The sequence below is a fragment of the Melozone crissalis genome, unplaced genomic scaffold (genome assembly GCF_028551555.1).
Source record: "Melozone crissalis strain CALT ecotype California unplaced genomic scaffold, PUWL_Pcris_2 ptg000247l_1, whole genome shotgun sequence".
Classification (NCBI taxonomy): domain Eukaryota; kingdom Metazoa; phylum Chordata; class Aves; order Passeriformes; family Passerellidae; genus Melozone; species Melozone crissalis.
In genome coordinates, this window is record NW_026536006.1 from 635,207 (window position 1) to 653,112 (window position 17,906).

General features: G+C 58.4%; 2 protein-coding genes across 8 annotated transcripts in view; both read left to right on the plus strand.

Annotated features, from left to right (window-relative positions):
- The window catches only part of ANK1 (ankyrin 1), a 68,816-nt gene extending 57,937 nt beyond the window's left edge, over positions 1 to 10,879 (plus strand). For 5 of the 7 annotated variants that reach the window (XM_054294421.1, XM_054294423.1, XM_054294422.1 and 2 more), the window contains 8 exons: positions 822 to 953; positions 1,746 to 1,892; positions 3,414 to 3,969; positions 5,475 to 5,733; positions 7,673 to 7,756; positions 8,459 to 8,626; positions 8,851 to 8,976; positions 10,064 to 10,879. In XM_054294421.1, the coding sequence (XP_054150396.1) occupies positions 822 to 953; positions 1,746 to 1,892; positions 3,414 to 3,969; positions 5,475 to 5,733; positions 7,673 to 7,756; positions 8,459 to 8,626; positions 8,851 to 8,949 (1,445 nt within the window). In that variant the 3' untranslated portion in view covers positions 8,950 to 8,976; positions 10,064 to 10,879. The remainder of the gene's footprint in view (positions 1 to 821; positions 954 to 1,745; positions 1,893 to 3,413; positions 3,970 to 5,474; positions 5,734 to 7,672; positions 7,757 to 8,458; positions 8,627 to 8,850; positions 8,977 to 10,063) is intronic. The other 2 variants (XM_054294426.1, XM_054294424.1) reach the window with 2 other exon arrangements.
- A 2,880-nt stretch (positions 10,880 to 13,759) lies between these two features.
- Positions 13,760 to 15,739, plus strand: NKX6-3 (NK6 homeobox 3). The gene is made up of 3 exons (XM_054294386.1): positions 13,760 to 14,141; positions 15,272 to 15,441; positions 15,509 to 15,739. The coding sequence occupies exons 1-3, from the start codon at positions 13,760 to 13,762 to the stop codon at positions 15,737 to 15,739; spliced, it is 783 nt and encodes a 260-aa protein (XP_054150361.1).
- The last annotated feature ends 2,167 nt before the right edge of the window (positions 15,740 to 17,906 follow it).

Sequence of the window (17,906 nt, forward strand, 5' to 3'; positions counted from 1 at the left end):
AGGCTGGCAGTGTGCTGGAAGTGGCTGCTTTGCAGTGCCCTGTGACCGTGTTCACAGGGGTTTTCAGATGAGGGAAGAGATGAGGATCTGACTCCATGTTTCAGAAGGCTTGATTTATTATTTTATGATATATATTACATTAAAACTATACTAAAAGAATAGAAGAAAAGGTTTCATCAGAAGGCTAGCTAAGAATAGAATAGAATAGAATAGAATAGAATAGAATAGAATAGAATAGAATAGAATAGAATAGAATAGAATAATAACAAAGGTTTGTGTCTCGGATTCTCTGTCCAAGCCAGCTGACTGTGATTGGCCATTAATTAGAAACAACCCCATGAGACCAATCCCAGATGCACCTGTTGCATTCCACAGCAGCAGATAACCATTGCTTACATTTTGTTCCTGAGGCCTCCCAGCTTCTCAGGAGGAAAAATCCTAAGGAAAGGATTTTTCATTAAAAGATGTCTGCGACAGTGCACCCCTGCTGCGAGCATTCCAGGGCACTGAAGTGAACCTTCCCATGGCTGTGCACATATTCACATGCATGGCTACCAACCTAGGGCTTTGTCATGAGTTGTACAGCTCTTCATTGCAGCCACACATCCAACGAGCCCACACTTCTTAGCATGAGACCCTCCTGTGCTAGTCACAGCAAGGGGGTTTCAAGCCTTGCCCCATCCCAGCTCCTGCATGTTCTGCTGTGTTCAGCTGTATGGAACAGAGGTCTCTGCACTGCTCCCTCACTGGCTGAGCCCTTCACAGCATCCCCAGCCTCGTGGTGGGTTATAAGGTGTGATACTGACCAGTGTTTTCCCCAGAGCTGGCGCGTGAGCTGCAGTTCGGGGTGGACGACATCAACAGGATACGTGTGGAGAACCCCAACTCCCTCCTGGAGCAGAGCATCGCCTTACTCAACCTCTGGGCCAGCCGTGAGGGCAAGAACGTCAAGAGTGAGTAGCTGTGGTGCCCTTTCACAGGCACAGGGGTGGCAGGGCACTGTGTGCATCTCCAAGTACCACTGGCTGCCTTTGCAGTGGTGGTCCATGCATATCTGCCTTCCCACACCTGGAGGGTGTCTGGGGCATGGCTGTGCCTCCCTGTGAAAAACGCCAATCACTTGTTTTTAAAATTTTAAAAGTTTAATAGTAATAAAATGGTTATAAAAATAGGAATACAATTAAGAATACAAATTGGACAATTTGAATTAGGACAATATGAGACAGTAAATACAAAGAGTTACGGGTGTCCAGGTACCTTTTTCTGGGCAGCACAAGCCCAAAAAAGGATCCACATTAACAGAGGATCAACCCTTAAAAACAACAGCCTGTTGCATATTTATGCACCTAATACATGATGCATAAATTCCATTCAAACACAGGATTCTGTCTGGTCATCCTCAACTTCTTCCTCTGAATCCTAACAGCGCCTTCGAGGTGGGAAGAAGTTCCTTTCTTCTGATAAGAGAGCAATAAATTCTTTTTCTCTGAAAGATTCAGGTATCCTGTGGCTAATATCTCGCTGTAAGGCCTGTCTTTAAAAAAAAGTATCCTACATAGCATCGTTTCTATTATACCAATTTTTACAACCTAAAACTATATTTAACACAGCACTTAAGAGAATTAACACAGCATCACTTTCCAACACAACACATACAATACTCATTTGAATATTTGCAAAAAGCCAATCATAAAACACACGCATTTTCCATGCTCCCCAAGTGACAACCACCTTTCCCCCCGCAGTTGAGAACCTGTACACGGCGCTGAGGAACATCGACCGCAGCGAGATCGTCAACATGCTGGAGGGCTCGGGCCGCCAGAGCCGCAGCCTCAAGGGGAGCTGGCGCTACTCGGACAGGGATTACTCCCTCTCCCCATCCCAGATGAATGGTGAGCCCCATCTTCTGCCAGGGGAAGCAGGAGGGCCCTGCGGGCACAGTCTGTGCACAGATTGGGGCTGGGGTCTTGCCTGAGCAGGTTGCACCCACTGAGAAGTGAGTGGGAGCTTTGCTGGCAGGTGCGGCCTCTTCAGTGGGGCTGGTGCTGCAGAAAGCTTGGCTCTGCCATGCTGCTTTCTCAGGAACTCCCCAGGTGGGGTTGAGATGTGCTCCTCATCCCACATGAGAGGTGAGAGGTGTCTCTGGCTGGTCAGGGAGCTCACTGAGCGCTGGTGGTGGGTGCCATCCAGGCAGAGGGGGCCTGGATGTGGGCACACAGCCAGAGCGAGCTGTGGCACATGCTGGGGAGCCAGCACAGCAGACAGGGGCAGGGCTTTGTGCTGCTGCAGCCCTGCACTGCGGCCCTGCAGCGCCGGCTCATGGCTCTCTCCCTCTCTGTCTCTCCCCTTGTTCTGTTTTCTCAAACATGCCACCTAGCGCTGCCAGGTGCGGGCACTCCTCCTGTGGGTCACTTCTTTTCATCTTTCTCCTCTGAGCTCATCCTGGCCTCTCCTTCCCTCATCCTCCGCTGCCTGTCTCCACTGTCTCCACCTCAGCTAAGCCCTCTGGGAGCCGCATCCAGCGACTGCATGGCACCAGGGACTGCCCCTCTGACAGCTGCCACGCTTGCAGGCAGCCATCCCAAGCCTTCTTCTGCACAATGCCAAGCTCCTTGCCCTGCTGGCACTGCTCTGCATGCCCCTGCCCATGGGTGAGGTGCCCTTCCTGTGCCTTGGCTGTGACTGGCACTCCCTGGGCAGCAGAACAGCTTCACTGCTGAAATCCAGGGGTGAAAAAGTGGCTCGAAGCTGGGAAAGGCTGAGCAGAGCCACCTGCATGGGTGGGAGTGCCTGGCTTGGTTGTGGTTCATGTAGAGCTGTGCACATGGCCCTGGGCATGAGACGTGACAATGGTTTGTGGCCCTGCAGACACCAGCGGGGTTGTGAGGCCCTGGCTGCCTTCTGCAGGGCCTTGGGGATGCATGGCATGCTCTGGGGCCATCCTTCTCTGCCCATGGTCCTTCCAACCCGCTCCTCTGTGCTGTGTGGAGTGTTTGGCTTTGAGAGTCGATGCCTACTCCAGGCTAATGGCCAGCTGGTGCTGGATGGGGGCTGTGGGCAGGGGCCAGGGGGTCTGATGGAGCAGGGTAGCAAGGAGGCCACTGTGTCCTGCAGTGCGGATGGAGAGCCGTGTGAACACCAGGCCAGCCCTCCTCACGGGGAGCAGGCAGCCCCAGGACCTGCCCAAAGCAGCCCCAGGGTGTGAAGGGAGGCATGGCAGCATCTGCAGGGACCCTGTGAGCTCTGCTGTGAGCACAGCCCCGCTCAGCCTGGCCCTGGGGCTGGGGCATGCCCATCGCTGTCCTTGGGGCTGCCATCCCTCCCGAAAGCTGTGTCCCTTTCTGCCCCCACTGCGCTTGTGCGTGCCTGAGGGCGGCTGCTGGACATGATGATGCCTCTGTCTGCCCATTTAGGTTACGCTTCGCTGCAGGACGAGCTGCTGTCCCCTGCCTCCCTGCATTACACACTGCCATCCCCGCTGCGTGCCGACCAGTACTGGAATGAGGTGGCCATCATGGATGCTATCCCCATGGCTGCCACTGAGCAGGATGCCCTGATGGAGATGTCCGACATGCAGGTGTGGTCCTCGGGGCTCACCCCCTCGCTGGTGACTGCTGAGGACTCCTCTCTGGAGTGCAGCAAGGCGGAGGACTCGGATGCCACGAGCGAAGGACGCTTCCCAGGGCAGCTCCTGGCAGATGCTCATGGCCCAGACCACATGGGCTCCATGGACCTGGTTGAGGATGACACAGTGGACTCAGATGCCATGAATGGGCTGATTGACCTCCTAGAGCAGGAGGAGGGGCAGAGGCCAGAGGGGAAGATGCCATCTGGTGATCATCATCAAGCAGGGACTGGGGAGCACGACCCGGAGAGTGAAGTCTCTTTTGTTTCAGTTCAGGAGAAGGTGCAAACCAGGATCTTGACATCACCCACCTTTAGCCACGAAGTGGAGAAGAGTGCAGACAGGTACTGCAGCCTGGGTGAGCGTGCCAGGGGAGCACAAAACTGCTTTGCCAGCTACTGCCCTGTGCTGGGCGAGCTGCAATGATCTCCCTGCTTTGCTTGCTTCCCTGCTGCTCTCCAGCTCTGCAGCCCAGGCATCTGCAGTGCACAGAACCATGGCTGGGCCTCATTCCTCTCTGGAAATGCTCTGGAAGAGATCTCCAGTCAGCCAGGCCCTGCATGGAGGGCGTACTTAGGAGAGCTAACCCTAACCTGGGCTGCCTCCTCCCACATTGTCACTGTAGGACATGAAAGAACACAATTGCACACACACTGCTGCTCTCAAGGTGAAGGAAAAAGGGAAATTTATTTCCCAACATCTATAGATTTCCAAAAGTGACAGCGGATTGGAGGGTGACAGTGCCACCTCTCCAATGACACTGGACAAACCAACAGCCTGTCAAATTTCTCCTCCTCCATAAAATAATGCAAAACAATGAGTTATTTACAGAAAGTGTGTGAGAAAGTTCACTACAAGAATGTAAGCATCGGAAGGCTTAGAAAAATCTTAAAAATTCAGGGTGACATCACATTCCCAGTGGCACTGGACCCATGAAGTCCTTGGCAGCACCCAGAAATGCTCCAGAGCATTAAACCACATTAGAGTTAGAGCTAGACCATGAGAGCACAGCATGCTCTTGCCTCAGCCCCTGGCCACTGTGATGGTGTTCACAGGGGTTACAGATGAGGGAAGAGACAAGGATCTGAGTCCATGTTTCAGAAGGCTTGATTTATAATTTTATTATATATATTACATTAAAACTATACTAAAAGAATAGAAGGAAAGGTTTCATCAGAAGACTAGCTAAGAATAGAATAGAATAGAATAGAATAGAATAGAATAGAATAGAATAGAATAGAATAGAATAGGAATGATAACAAAGGTTTGTGGCTCGGGCTCTCTGTCTGAGCCAGCTGACTGTGATTGGCCTTTAATTAGAAACAACCCCATGAGACCAATCACAGGTGCACCTGTTGCATTCCACAGCAGCAGATAACCATTGTTTACATTTTGTCCCTGAGGCCTCCCAGCTTCTCAGGAGGAAAAATCCTAAGGAAAGGATTTTCCATAAAAGATGTCTGCGTCAGGCCACCAAGCTGTGAGGCCGTGGGATGGGCAGGGAGCATGGCATGGAGGTGGCCTGTGCCTTTCGTGCATCTGTGTGCCTTGCGCTGCTTCTGCCAGGTGCAGGTGTGCCTCTGGGGTGCCCAGCAGCGCCTGTGGGGTGCAGGTGTGGGGTGCAGGTGGGGTGCAGGTGTGGGGTGCAGGTGGGGTGCAGTGTGCCTGTGGGGTGCAGGTGTGGGGTGCAGGTGGGGTGCAGGTGTGCCTGTGGGGTGCAGGTGTGGGGTGCAGGTGGTGCCTGCCCGAGCTCGGCTGCTGCTCAGGGTGCAGCACTCCGTGCGAAGCTGACTCGCCCCTCTCTCTCTCTGTCTCTCTCTCCCTGTCCCTGTCCCTCTCTGGTGCCCAGGCTGAGGGACTGGAATGCAGAAGGCTCCTTTATCTCCTGCCTACAGGACCTGACAGCGGGCTCCTGGCAGGAGGGAGTCACCCGAAGGCTGCTCCCAACGCACAGCACAGCCTCCGGGGCGCAGGGCCAGCAGCAAGGGCAGGTCCTGGTGGCACCCACGGAGCTGCTGAGGGTCAGCTCTGCCGAGGACAGCGAGTGGCAGCCCCAGCACCCCACGGGCGGCTGGCAGGAGGAGCCCCAGAGCCGCTTCTTTGGGCAGGTGAGAGCAGGAGCAGGGGAGTCAGCCCTGCAGGAAGGTGTGACCCCATGGACAGCCCCTGCTGGAGCCCTGTCAGGCAGACCAGGTGACAGCAGACCTCCTCGGCTCCCCTGGAATACTTCCTGCCCTTTGGGGTGCCTCTCAGCCCAGAATAGCCTGCTGGGCTTGACACCTGAGCTCTTGCTCTCCGTTTATAACCCAGTCACCCTCCCAGAGCCGCTCCTTACTGAGGATCTGCCCTGGCTGGCAGCCCAGCAGCCTGCTGGAGCCAGAAATAATCTAGGGGCAGGGCTGGGCGGTGGGCTGGATGCCAGGGTCACACAGAGCCAGCAGGTACAAGGTGACAGGAGCACCTTTCCCCAGCTAGGGCATGCTTGGAGGTGGCTGCTCAGCCCTGGGTCACCTGAGTCAGGTGTGATTCCAATGACACCCCAGAGCCCTGGGCTTCGTTTATCCAATGATGGAGGACTGCCCACCATAGTCAGGGGGACAGGATGTTGGGCAAGGGTGACAGAAAAACAGATCTGTCCTGCTCAGTGCTGTTGTCAGAGGGACAGAGAAGAGGGACAGATCTGTCCTGCTCACTACCATAGTCAGAGGGGCAGATCTGTGGTGCTCTCTGCCATAGTCAGGGGGACAGAGAACAGGGACAAATCTGTCCTGCTCACTGCTATAGTCAGGGGGACAGGCTGTTGGAAAAGCTGACAGAGGGACAGATCTGTCCTGCTGTCCTGGCCATGGCACAGGCTGTTGGAAAAGCTGACAGAGGAACAGATCTGTCCTGCTCACCGCCATAGAGTCAGGGGGACAGAGAAGAGGGACACATCTTTCCTGCTGTCTGCTGTAGTCAGGGGGACAGGCTGTTGGAAAAGCTAACAGAGAAGAGGGACGGATCTGTCCTGCTCTCCGTGGGCATGGGACAGGCTGGGTGACAGAGCAGAGGGACAGATCTGTGCTGCTCTCTGCCTGGCCATGGGACAGGCTGTTGGGAAAGGTGACAGAGAAGAGGGACAGACCTGTGCTGCTCGCTGCTGTAGTCAGGGGGAGCAAGGTGACAGAGGGACAGATCTGTCCTGCTCGCTGCCACAGTCAGGGGGTCAGGCTGTTGGGCAAGGGACAGAGGGACAGATCTGTCCTGTTCCGCCTGGCAGGGTGACAGAGAACAGGGACAGCTCTGTCCTGCTCTCCTGGCCATGGGACAGGCTGTTGGATAAGCTGACAGAGGGACAGCTCTGTCCTGTCGCTGCCTGGCCGGGTGACAGAGAAAGGGACAGCTCTGTCCTGCTCTCCCTGGCTATGGGACAGGCTGTTGGGCAGGGTGACAGAGGGACAGCTCTGTCCTGCCCACTGGGGACAGGCTGTTGGGCAGGGTGACAGAGCAGAGGGACAGCTCTGTCCTGCTCAGTGCCTGGCCAGCTGACAGAGAACAGGCACGGCTCAGTCCCGCTCTCCCTGTCCGGGCACTCCCATCCACATGTGACCGCCCAGGACGCTCCCCCTGCCCGCTCCCTTCTCGCCGCCCACCGGGAGCCGCGGGCGGGCGGCATGGCCGGGCTGTGACCGCCGTACCGGGCACCATGTGGGCTTTCCTGGCCCAGCTGCTGATCGCTCTGGTGCTGCTGGCCTTCCTGCTGGTCAGCTGCCAGAACGTGATGCACATCGTGCGCGGCTCGGTGCGCTTCCTGCTCAAGCACGCCCACCGCGAGCTGGACAAGGAGCTCGGCGAGAGCCAGGGGCTGGCGGATGATGAGGAGGCTCTCTCCGCCAGGGTGGTCCGCCGGAGGGTCCTGCTGAAGGTAACGGGAGCGGGCAGAGCAGCCCCGGGCAGATGGAGGAAAGCAGGGATGGATGGGGTGCATGTCAGGTGTGCTGTCCTGCCAGGTAAACCACTCCCCTCACCGCCCTCACATGCCCTGATCTCCCATTGCTGTTCCTGCAGGGGAATGAAGCCCTTCATCTGCCTGGGGAGCAGGTGACTGAGGAGCAGTTCACGGACGATCAAGGCAATATCATCACCAAGAAGGTGAGTGAGTGATCTGGGTATGGCTATGGGTATGGGTATGGGTGTGGGTATGGGTATGGGTAAGCCTTTCCCTTCTCCCCTTCACCCTGTAGCCTTTCCCTTCTCCCCTGTAGCCTTTCCTTTCTCCCCTGTAGCCTTTCCTTTCTCCCCTCCAGCCTTTCCCTTGTCCCCTTCCAGCCTTTCCCTTGTCCCCTCCACCCTGCAGCCTTTCCATTCTCCCTTCCAGCCTGCCTCTTCTCCTTTCCACCCTGCAGCCTTCCCCTTCTCCCTTCCAGCCTTTCCCTTGTCCCCTTCTCCCCTCCAGCCTTTCCCTTCTCCCCTCCAGCTTTTTCCTTCACCCTCCAGCCTTTCCCTTGTCCCCTGCACCCTCCAGTCTTTCCCTTGTCCCCTGCAGCCTTTTCCTTCTCCCTTCCACCCTTCGGCCTTTCCCTTCTCCCCTCCAGCCTTTCCCTTCTCCCCTCCAGCCTTTCCCTTGTCCCCTGCAGCCTTTCCCTTCTCCCTTCCAGCCTTTCCCTTCTCCCTTCCAGCCTTTCCCTTGTCCCCTGCACCCCGCAGCCCATGTAGGGCATTGATTGCTGCGCCGCTGTCTTGGGTTACACTCGCGGCATTTCTCCAGCTCTCTCCCACCGCGGGCAGGGTGGGCAGGGGCTGGCGGTGCCCCGGGGCCGGCTGTGACACCCGGCTCCGTGCGGGTCCCCACAGATTATCCGGAAGGTGGTGCGCCAGCTGGGCCCCGGTGACATGGGTGACAGGCAGGAGCAGGAGGAGCTGATCCTGGAGGGCTCCCTGCAGGAGCACCCGGACCTGGAGGCTGACGAGGATCACTTCATGAAGTACTCCATCCTGCACCGGGATGGCCTGGGCGCCAAGGTACGGCGTGGCTCACAGCCCTGGGGTTCTGCAGGGTCAGTGTCACCCTCTGTCCTTCCTTCTGCCTCTCCTGTTTCCCCTCTAAGATTTCTAAAGCAAATCATGCCCCCTGCGCCAGTCTTCTTGCTCGGTGTTTTCTGACTCTGCCTTTCCCTTTCCTGTCCTTTTCTCTCTGTCTGTCTGTCTGTCTGTCTGTCCACCCGGGTGATGTCCTGCTCCCTCAGGAGGAGGTGCGAGTGCGTGTCCCGAAGCCAGAGGTCTCTGGGGGCAGGATGGGGGCTCAGATAGTGAAACGAGCCAGCCTGAAAAGGGGGAAGCAGTGACCCCCCTCAAATGGCCTCTTTTTTGAGGTAACCCTGCCTTTGTTCTTCCTTCTGTCCTGGCTGCCTGCACTGAGCCGCTGGTCGTGCACATTCTCCTGGGGGAATTGTGGTGGGGCAGTGCCCAGCGCTTGGGGGCACTGAGGGTTTGCTGTGCTGCAGAAAAGCACTGAGGGTGGGCAGCAGTGTGCCCTGGTGCTGTGGGCACAGGGTGCCCTGGTCTGCAGGGATGCTGACACAGTGCCAAGGGCTGCTCCTGCAGTGGCAGCACACTGTGATGGTCCCCAGTGACAGGGTCACAGGGTTGTTAGTCCTGGGCTACAGACACAGGGATGGTCTTTGTCCAAGTCACTACAGGGACTTGAGGGATGGATGGTCTTTGTCCAGGGACTACATTGCATTTGCATGGGGTGTGAGCAGAACTTCCCCCTTCATGCATGAGCACTGTGCAGCCTTGTGGCAGATGAGAGCAGCCCTCGATGTGCCCTCTGGTGTGCCCCTTCCCAAGGGGTGCAGCTGAGCCCTGGCAGGGCTGTGGGCGAGATGCAGGGTGGGTTTTGTGGGGCTGGGGCTGCTGCTTGTGCTCACAGCCCTGCAGTGGGACATGCAGCTGCCGCCCCTGCCAGCCATGCAGCGGAAAGCAGTGATTCTGCTGAGGGCAGGATGGGGGCAGGCCTTGGCAGGTGCTGCAGGAATGTGACGCTTGTAGGGGCTGACAACAGGGCACCCTGAGATGTTTGATCTGGGATGTTTCTTCCGTTGATCCTCACTGAGCTCAAAATGACCCCTGCAGCCTTGTGCGTTCCCTGATGCACAGGGAACTCAACCAGGTTGAGGGCAGGGTGCTTGGCGCAGCACATTTGAGCCCAGCTGCCCCATTTTCCTATCATTTTTCTCTGTGCAGATGGGGCAGCACCATCCGTGCCACCCATGTCATTGCTCCCAGCTCCAGGCCTGCCACTTAGTGCTGCTCTGTCACTGTCTGGCACCCCCCAAATCTTGTCTTGGGTGCATGTGGGACAAGCACAGTGCACAGAAGGGGCTCCCCATCCACCATTAACCCTGGATGTGCCACCACGGATCCCTGGTAACCCCATTTCTGTGTCTCTCTCCCCAGGATCACACCTCAACACCAAACCACTGAACTTCACCCACGTTCTGACACATCCCTGAGGAGAGAGGAGAGGAGAGCAGAGAGTGGAGGGGAGCAGGGCTGGCTGTACATGTTTCTATAGGCTAATGGCATGATTCCTGTATGAGATATACTTACCCTCCTATCCGCATGACTGACTGACTGCAAGACGCATGAGCTACAGTTCTTCAAACAGATGAGGGGCCTCCATCCTTGCCCCAGAGACAGCACCACACACCAGGGGCCTGCTCTCAGCTCCTTGGGGAGGCAAGAGCTGGAGCAGAAGAAAAGGAGAAGGAAGGAGATTGCACCTCCGTGCGTGGATGCATCCCCAGGTGTGAGCTCCAGCTGCGGGAGGAAAGCTGGCACAGCACGGCCCAGCTCAGCGTGGAAGGAGAGGTGCTTGGCCCCCCCCTGCAAATGCCTGTGCTGCCTCTGCCGGACTTGCTTCTCATCCCTCCCTGTGAGTGTTGGGTTCTGGGGAGGGCAGCAGTGGGCAGAGGTGCCAGGGGAGGCTGCAGGGACAGAGGGGCTGCTGCAGGGCTGCCCTTCCTCTCCCCAGCACGTGCAGAGCCTCCCAGCAGGGCAGGGCGCGCCGAGCCCGTCGCTTCTGTCGAAAGTGTAAAACTGTACAGCAATCAGCCTTGTGTATATGAACCAATAAATACTATGCAAACCCCTAGGGACACTCTAGCAGTATGTACAAAGCACTGACAGCTCTGCTCTCGTTTACCTCTTCAGGCTGCAGGGTGGGCAAAGCCTTCGGGTGATATTTGAGCAGGAAGGCTGTGGGAGCGAGAGGGCAGCAGCCTGCCCCTGTGCTGTGCCCCTCTGCCTGATCCTGGCCTGAAGAGGGGGCGTAGAGGTGCAGTGCCACCAGTTTTGTGTTGGCTCCAGCTGCGCTGAGGTGCTCGGGGCCCGAGGGAGGATGTGCAGAGAGAGAGAGAGAGAGAGCAGGAGGTGCTCGTGCCACGACGTGGGGTTGTGCCTAGCTCTACTCAGCACAATATCTGCTCAGGAGATGAGCCAGGAGCTAGCAATAGCCAGCAGCTGTGCAATACGCGCCCCAGGCAAGGGCTTTGCAGGGAGCCTGGCCTGCCTGCGAGGGGGGTGAGCAGCCCTGGATCCGACTGTCCCGGGACCAAAGCCAGAGCCACGGGAGCTGCTGCTGCCCCGGTGGCTGCGTTTCCTCCAGGTGGGATCTGCCTGAGCCCTGGGAGCTGGGGAGCCCCCAGGAGAGCCGTGCTGGGCAGAGCTGCCCAGGCAGCTCAGAGCTGGGCAGGACGCTGACCCTGCTGTAATACTTGAGCCCAGGAGAGCAGGGAGAAGGTAGTGGCACTTGCTCCCAGGTCCCTGCCCCTGTCCTTTACCCAGCTGAAGTGGGGACCTGGCCCTTTGTAGCACAGCGATGTGGGGACCCCCTGCTCTTTCTGCTGGAGGCGGCCGCTGCTTTGCGGAGCCTGATCTCTGTGGCCAGGTGCAGAACAAGCGCCCCTCCAGCTCCAGGCTGCGTGCTGGTGGCCTCGGCAGGGCAGCCCTGCCTTTCAGTGGGTGCAATCTGCTGGGAGAGCCCCTGGCTGCCCCGAAAGCCTCGCTGCAGCCCAGCCACCGACCCGGCTCAGCCTCGGAGAGCAAAGCAGTCCCATCCCCGCCCCAAAGCTGAGCCATACGGGCACAGAGCCTCCATCCATCACCCTTGCTGCGTTCAGTAACCTCCCTAGGCCCACTGCAACAGCTGACTCCGTAGCATCACCCTAGAGTTGTGTGTGGGTCCAGTGCTTTGGCCTTGTGTATGCCGTAGGGAATGTGCTGTGCTGAACCGTGCCAGGCACCTGCAGTGACATTGCTTCGCGCTCAGATTGCTTGTAGGGCTGGTAGGGGGAGGCTGCACCCGACATTGAGCCTAGAGAATGCTGCAGTCTGCACACTAGAAGCTTTTTAGAAGTTTTAAAGATTACTTTTATTTTCTTTTTTTAATTGGTATGGAAACAAGCCTTTTGGATCTCCCTGTCTTAGGCCCCCTGATGTATAGATCATTTCCCTGTACACCAGCTATCAGAATATGAATTAATAAAGAAATCAACACAAGCTGTGCCTTGTGCCTGCTTTCCCAAAGGTGGGGATGATGGAGAGCCTGGGGCTGGGTTCTCTCTTGCAGGGAGGGCGGGGGCGGCCGCGTTTCTGCCGTTCCGGGAGCAGCTGAAGGGAGCAGGAGCCCCCGAGGGGCTGAAAGGGCCTCTCCTGGGCTGGGTGATGGGGGAAGCGTCTGTGTTACCCCTGCGGGCTGGCCCGAGGCTGCGACGCTGCTGAGACTGCACCGGAGAGCACCGGAGAGCACGGGCCCGCCCGGCGCTGTCCAGGGTCTGCACTGCCCCGCGCTCCGGCCCTGTATCCCACCCATCCCATCCCATCCCATCCCATCCCATCCCATCCCATTCCCGTGTCCTGTCCCGTCCCATCTCATCCTGACCCATTCTCATGTCCTGTTCTGTCCTTTCCCGTCCCATCCCATCCATCCCTATTCCCATGTCATGTTGTGTTCCATGTCCCATGTCCCGTGTCCCGTGTTCTGTGTTCTGTCCTGTCCCATCCTGTCCCGACCCATTCCATTCCATCCCTTCCCATCCCATCCATCCAGACCCATTCCCATGTCCTGTCCTGTCCCGTCCCATCCCACCCCATACCATGGATCCCATCCCATCCCAACCCAGTCCCATGTCCTGTCCCATCCCAACCCGATCCGTCCCTTCCCACCCCATCCATCCAGACCCATTCCCATGTCGTGTCATGTCCTGTCCTATCCCAACACGTCCTGTCCCGTCCCATTGATCCCATCCCATCCCCTTGTCCTGTCCTATCTCTTCCTGTCCCGTCTCAACCCGTCCCTTCCCATCCATCCTGACCCATTCCCGTGTCCCATCCCATCCCATCCCGACCCATTCCCGTGTCCTGTGTCCTGTCCTGACCTGTCCAGTCCAGTCCCGTATCCCGTGTCGTGTCCCGTACACCGTATCCCGTGTCCCATATCCCATGTCCCGTGTCCTGTCCCATCTCGTGTCCTGTGTCCCATGTCCCATGTCCCGAGTCCTGTCCGGTCTGGTATCCCGTGTCCCGTATCTAGTGTCCCGTGTCCTGTCCCGTCTCGTGTCCCGCGTCTCCTGTCCTGTCTCGTGTCCTGTCCCATATCCCGTGTCCAATATCCCGTGTCCTGTCCTGTCCTGTCCTGTCCCGTGTCCTGTCCCATATCCCGTGTCCCGTGTCCGTGTCCCGTCCCCGCCGCCGCCAGTGTTCAAAGCTCCATTTATCTGGACCTCACCAATCAGGCGCTACCGCCCAGGCTCAGCCAATGGCAGCCGCGGCCGCCGACTCCTGGCCAATCAGCGCGCCGCCCGCAGCCGCGCGGCCAATGGGAGCGCGTTATTCTAATGAGCCCGTCTTTATCAGAGAAATGTTGGCGCTGCCCGAGCCCAACTTGAGGGGCCGGGGCCGGAGCCCCCCGAGGCCACCGGGACCCCCGTGCCAGCCTCACCCACGGGCAGCGCGGATTCCGGGGCTCTGCAGCCCCCGTGCCAGCCTCACCGCGGACCCCGGGGCTCCGCACAGCCCGCAGACCGGCGGTGATGGCCCAGCCGTCGCACCTCCGGGGTTACGGGCTCTGAGTGCCGCCTCGCCGCTGCAGCCATGGATGCCAACCTGCCGGGCACCTTCCTGCTCAACGGCCCCTCGCTGGGCGCCTTCCCCGAGGCCAAGGCGCCCGTTTGCCAGTACTCAGTGCAGAGCTCCTTCTACAAGCTGGCACCCCCCGGGCTGGGCGCCCAGCTGGCTGCGGGCACCCCGCACGGCATCTCCGACATCCTCGGCCGGCCCGCGGCGGCCCCGAGCGGCGGCATCCTCCCCGGGTACCCGCACGCGGGCGGATTGAACGGACTGGGCTCGCCGGGCGTCTATTACGGGCCCCAGGTGGGCGCCCTCCCCAAGGCCGGGGGCGAGTACCTGCCCAGGGGCCGGAGCTGCTGGGCGGAGGCGGCCCCGGAGTGGCGGGGCGGCCGGCAGTGCGGCGGCCGTAAGTACCGGGGGGCTCGGAGCGGCTGCTGCGGCCCGGGGGGGTCCGTGGGGATGGCACCGTGGGGCTACAGAACCGCACTAAGGCGAGGGAATGGGCCAGGCTGTGTCCGTTCCATTGCCCTGCATGAGGTTGGTCAGCGGGCTCACCCAGGAGCCCAGTGCTGGAGTTGCTGGACCTCAAAAGGTTGCAGAACTTTTTGGCTCTAATGAGAAATAGTGGCTGCTTTCACACAGTGGGAAACTGCAAAAGCAAAGCAACAGGAGCGGTGTCCCAGAGACAGGCAGAGCCAGGGCGTGTATGGTCTGCATGAACAAGCATAAGGGTCCTGACTTTCATACAGCCACAGAGAGCTCACTAAGAGAGGGGAGAGGGAGGACACAGCGAGTCGTGCATGTACAACAGAGGCCAGAGGACCAGGTGCCCCCCAGTCCTGCCAGGATTTGTCATTAGAGCCAATTCTTTGCCCCCAGGCAGCCGCAGCTGGCAAGGACAGGCAGAGCGCTCTGGCTCACAAGATCTCCCCGATTCTCAAGCAGCCTCACCGGGGGTCAGTGCCTGGGTGGTTCATGGCAGAGACAGGCAGGAGCAGGAGCCCCAGGCTGGCAGCACTGCTGGAGAGCTGTCAGGGGAATTGCAGAATGTTGCTGCTGTCCCAGAGGATGGGTGGGATGGGTGCATCCTCTGTCCCGTGGGAGGTTGCGTGCCGCTGTTCAGAACCTGAAGCTCTGCTCCCCTTCAGCCCTTTGCAGGTGATGGTTTTGGAGCAGAGGGGTGAGGCAGCCACGAGCCAATACCTGTCTTCTCTGGGGCATCCTGCAAGGTGTGGGACATGAGGGCACAGTGTTCCCACTGCTGCATGGCTCTGGGGTCAAGCACTGTTGATAGCAACCCTTACCCTCTCAGCACAACCACTTAGCACTGTCCTTGACCAGGAGGTGCCCACCCCACCTGTGTGGGACCTCCACAGTGGGCAGCTCAGCCCTCCTGGGACAGGGGAGCAGGAATAAAGTTTTAATTTGCAGAGGAGCAGGTGTGGAGGGATTCTTTGGTCACTCAGTGTGGACAGAGAGCTGTCCAGAGTGGTGGGCTGCCCAGAGCTCACCCACTTCTCCCTTCCGCTCCTGTAGCCCCTGCTCACCTGGCTGACAGCATCCACAAGAAGAAGCACACGCGCCCAACCTTCACAGGACACCAGATCTTTGCCCTGGAGAAGACATTTGAGCAGACCAAGTACCTGGCGGGTCCGGAGCGGGCACGGCTGGCCTATTCTCTGGGCATGACCGAGTCGCAGGTGAAGGTGAGTACGGCGTCCTGCGCGCTCGGGGCGCGCAGCGTGCTGCCCGCTAACCGAGCTGGGCCGCCAGGTCTGGTTCCAGAACCGCCGGACCAAATGGAGGAAGAAGAGCGCCCTGGAGCCCTCCTCATCCTCGCAGCGGGCGGGGGGCTCTGGCGGAGAGCGGGCGGCCTCCGAGACCGAGGACGATGAGTACAACAAACCCCTGGACCCGGACTCGGATGACGAGAAGATCCGGCTGCTGCTGAGGAAGCACCGTGCAGCCTTCTCAATGCTGGGCTTGGGCACTCACAGCGGCTGAGCAGGGACACAGCCTGGCCCCTCTGAACCCCCCTGAGCAGCACAGAGCCCTGCCTGGCTGCTGGGATGGGCTGGGATGGATGGAGCTGCATGGGGAGCACGGCTCGCAGGGCTGGGAGCAGCACGCTGGTAGTGGCAGGTGCAGCTGTGCCATTGATGAAATAAAGGTGCCAGTCGAGTCCCAGCACTTGTTTCGTGGTCCAGGGTGGCCTTGTGAGGCTGGGCTAGAGAAGGGTTGGGGATAGGATGGATGGGGCAGGGTCTGGTGCTGCATGTGGCACAGGAGGTGCCCACAGAAGAAGGGGAGCCCTGGAGACTTTCCCAGGGTGTGACCCAGCAGCAAGAGCTGCTGGTTCAAAAGTCACTCACTGGGGCCTCTTATTGGAAGCTCTTAGCAGCAAATAAATATCATTTATCTTAACGGTGTGAGTGAGAGCCCATTCACCTGTCGGGGCTGCAGGATTGATGTGGCATCAATAGCCCCAGTGTGTTTGCCTGCCAACCTGTTGGGTGCCCCCCTGCTCTGTGCTGCACCCCTGTGCAAGGGGGGGCTGCACACTCAGATATTTGTGTGCACATGGGGCTGCACCCTCCTTGTTCTGGCTCACCAGTGGCATGCCAGCTGTGGGTGCCAGCTGTGGGTGCCAGCTGTCCTTACCTGCTGAGGACACCAAATGAGCTCCAGCTGGCACAGACAACAAGCTTGGCAGTTGTTCAGCCAAGAGCCAGCTAAGTGCCAGGCAGGTGTGAGCAAACACGTGGGCTGTGTCTTGGAAGGAAATCGATAGCAGATAAGGCACTGATAGCAGCAGAGGGGCGGGAGTGGGGCTGGGGAAGGGCTGCCCCTCCCTGAGGCTGCAGGCAGCACCCAAAATGTGGCTGAGTCCACACTTGGGCCACTGGCACCTTTCAGTGCTGAGCACCAGCCTTGTGTGGGGCTGCAGATCATTGCTGTACATCCTGCCAAGGCTCACACTTGGCTTAAAGCCCTTTTCAGTCTCTCATTGGGCTCTGGGCACTTTGCAAGGAGAGATGAGTGCTCAGTGCCACTTTTGCAGGGCTTAGGGCACTGCTGTCCCTGCACAGGTCCCTGTCCAGCCCCTGCATTATGAGGGGCTCACAATGCTCCCCCCTCAGCCCCTCTGCCTCCATGGGACGGATGCTGGGCCAGGACAGAGCTGATGGAGCTTTGGGATGGCAGGGAGCTCCCATGGGAGTGTGGTGGCAGTGCCACCAGGAAGGGACACATCGCTCTGTGGACAGAGCCAGTACTCAGCAGCAGCAGGTTCCACATGGTGGGAGAAGTGAGGGGCTGCTGCTGCTGGGATATTTTTTTAACATTTTCTAAGCTGCCCCCAGCTCTGCTGACAATTTTTAATGTACTAACCGCCTGGTCCAGTGAGCTGATTAATTGGTGCTGTGGAGATCAATACAAAACAGAAAATTAAAACAATTTTAAAGTGATTAAGTAGTTTAACACCTGTCTGATGCCACGTCAGGGCTGGGAGACAAATAAAGCAGGTGGCAAAGGGCCTGCTGTAGCCAGGGAGAGTGACAAATGGCTGCTGCAGCCTGGCTGCCCTGTGCATCCCACGTTGAGACAGGACCCCAAACAGTGCAGATCCACGCAGGGATCAGCCAGGTGGGCAGGGCTGACAATTCTCCTTGTGGTTCCCACTTTGAGCATTGCTGCTGTGCCCGTCGGTGCTGGGGTGAATCAGCAGCTCTGCCAGGCTGTGCCCGGTGCCAGGCGGCCTCAGGGCGTGTGGGCAGAGGCAGGAGGCACACGGGAGGTGCAGAACAAGGCAGGCCAGGCTGGCAGGCAGATGGATGGCAGCTCCGCTTCAATTCCGCATCGCTTTCCTCGCAGACAAACCCCGTCGGATTTTCATAAATCAAAGCGCCACACTGTTTAATAAAAATTTATTGACTTACAAGTGATTATTTATCAAAAGGCCATTAATAGCAGCTCCGGGAATGATGTGCTACTGAGTGGTGCGTGGAGACTAATAGCAAATCAATGCCAGCAGCAGGGCAGAATGCATATGAGGGCTCCTGGCCCCAGTGGGGTGCACTGCTGCTGCAGCCAGAGCCAGCAGCCCCTACCCCGTGGGCCACCCAGTGCTCCCCCCCCCCAGTTATTTATGGCTTCCAAATGAAATGATCGA

What these genes read in the sequence shown, in the direction of transcription:
- NKX6-3 (XM_054294386.1), top strand. Translation starts at nt 13,760, where the DNA reads ATGGATGCCAACCTGCCGGGCACCTTCCTGCTCAACGGCCCCTCGCTG. An exon ending in CGGCCGGCAGTGCGGCGGCC is followed by an intron (nt 14,142 to 15,271) that starts GTAAGTACCGGG and finishes CCGCTCCTGTAG; the next exon opens with CCCCTGCTCACCTGGCTGAC. An exon ending in TGACCGAGTCGCAGGTGAAG is followed by an intron (nt 15,442 to 15,508) that starts GTGAGTACGGCG and finishes CTGGGCCGCCAG; the next exon opens with GTCTGGTTCCAGAACCGCCG.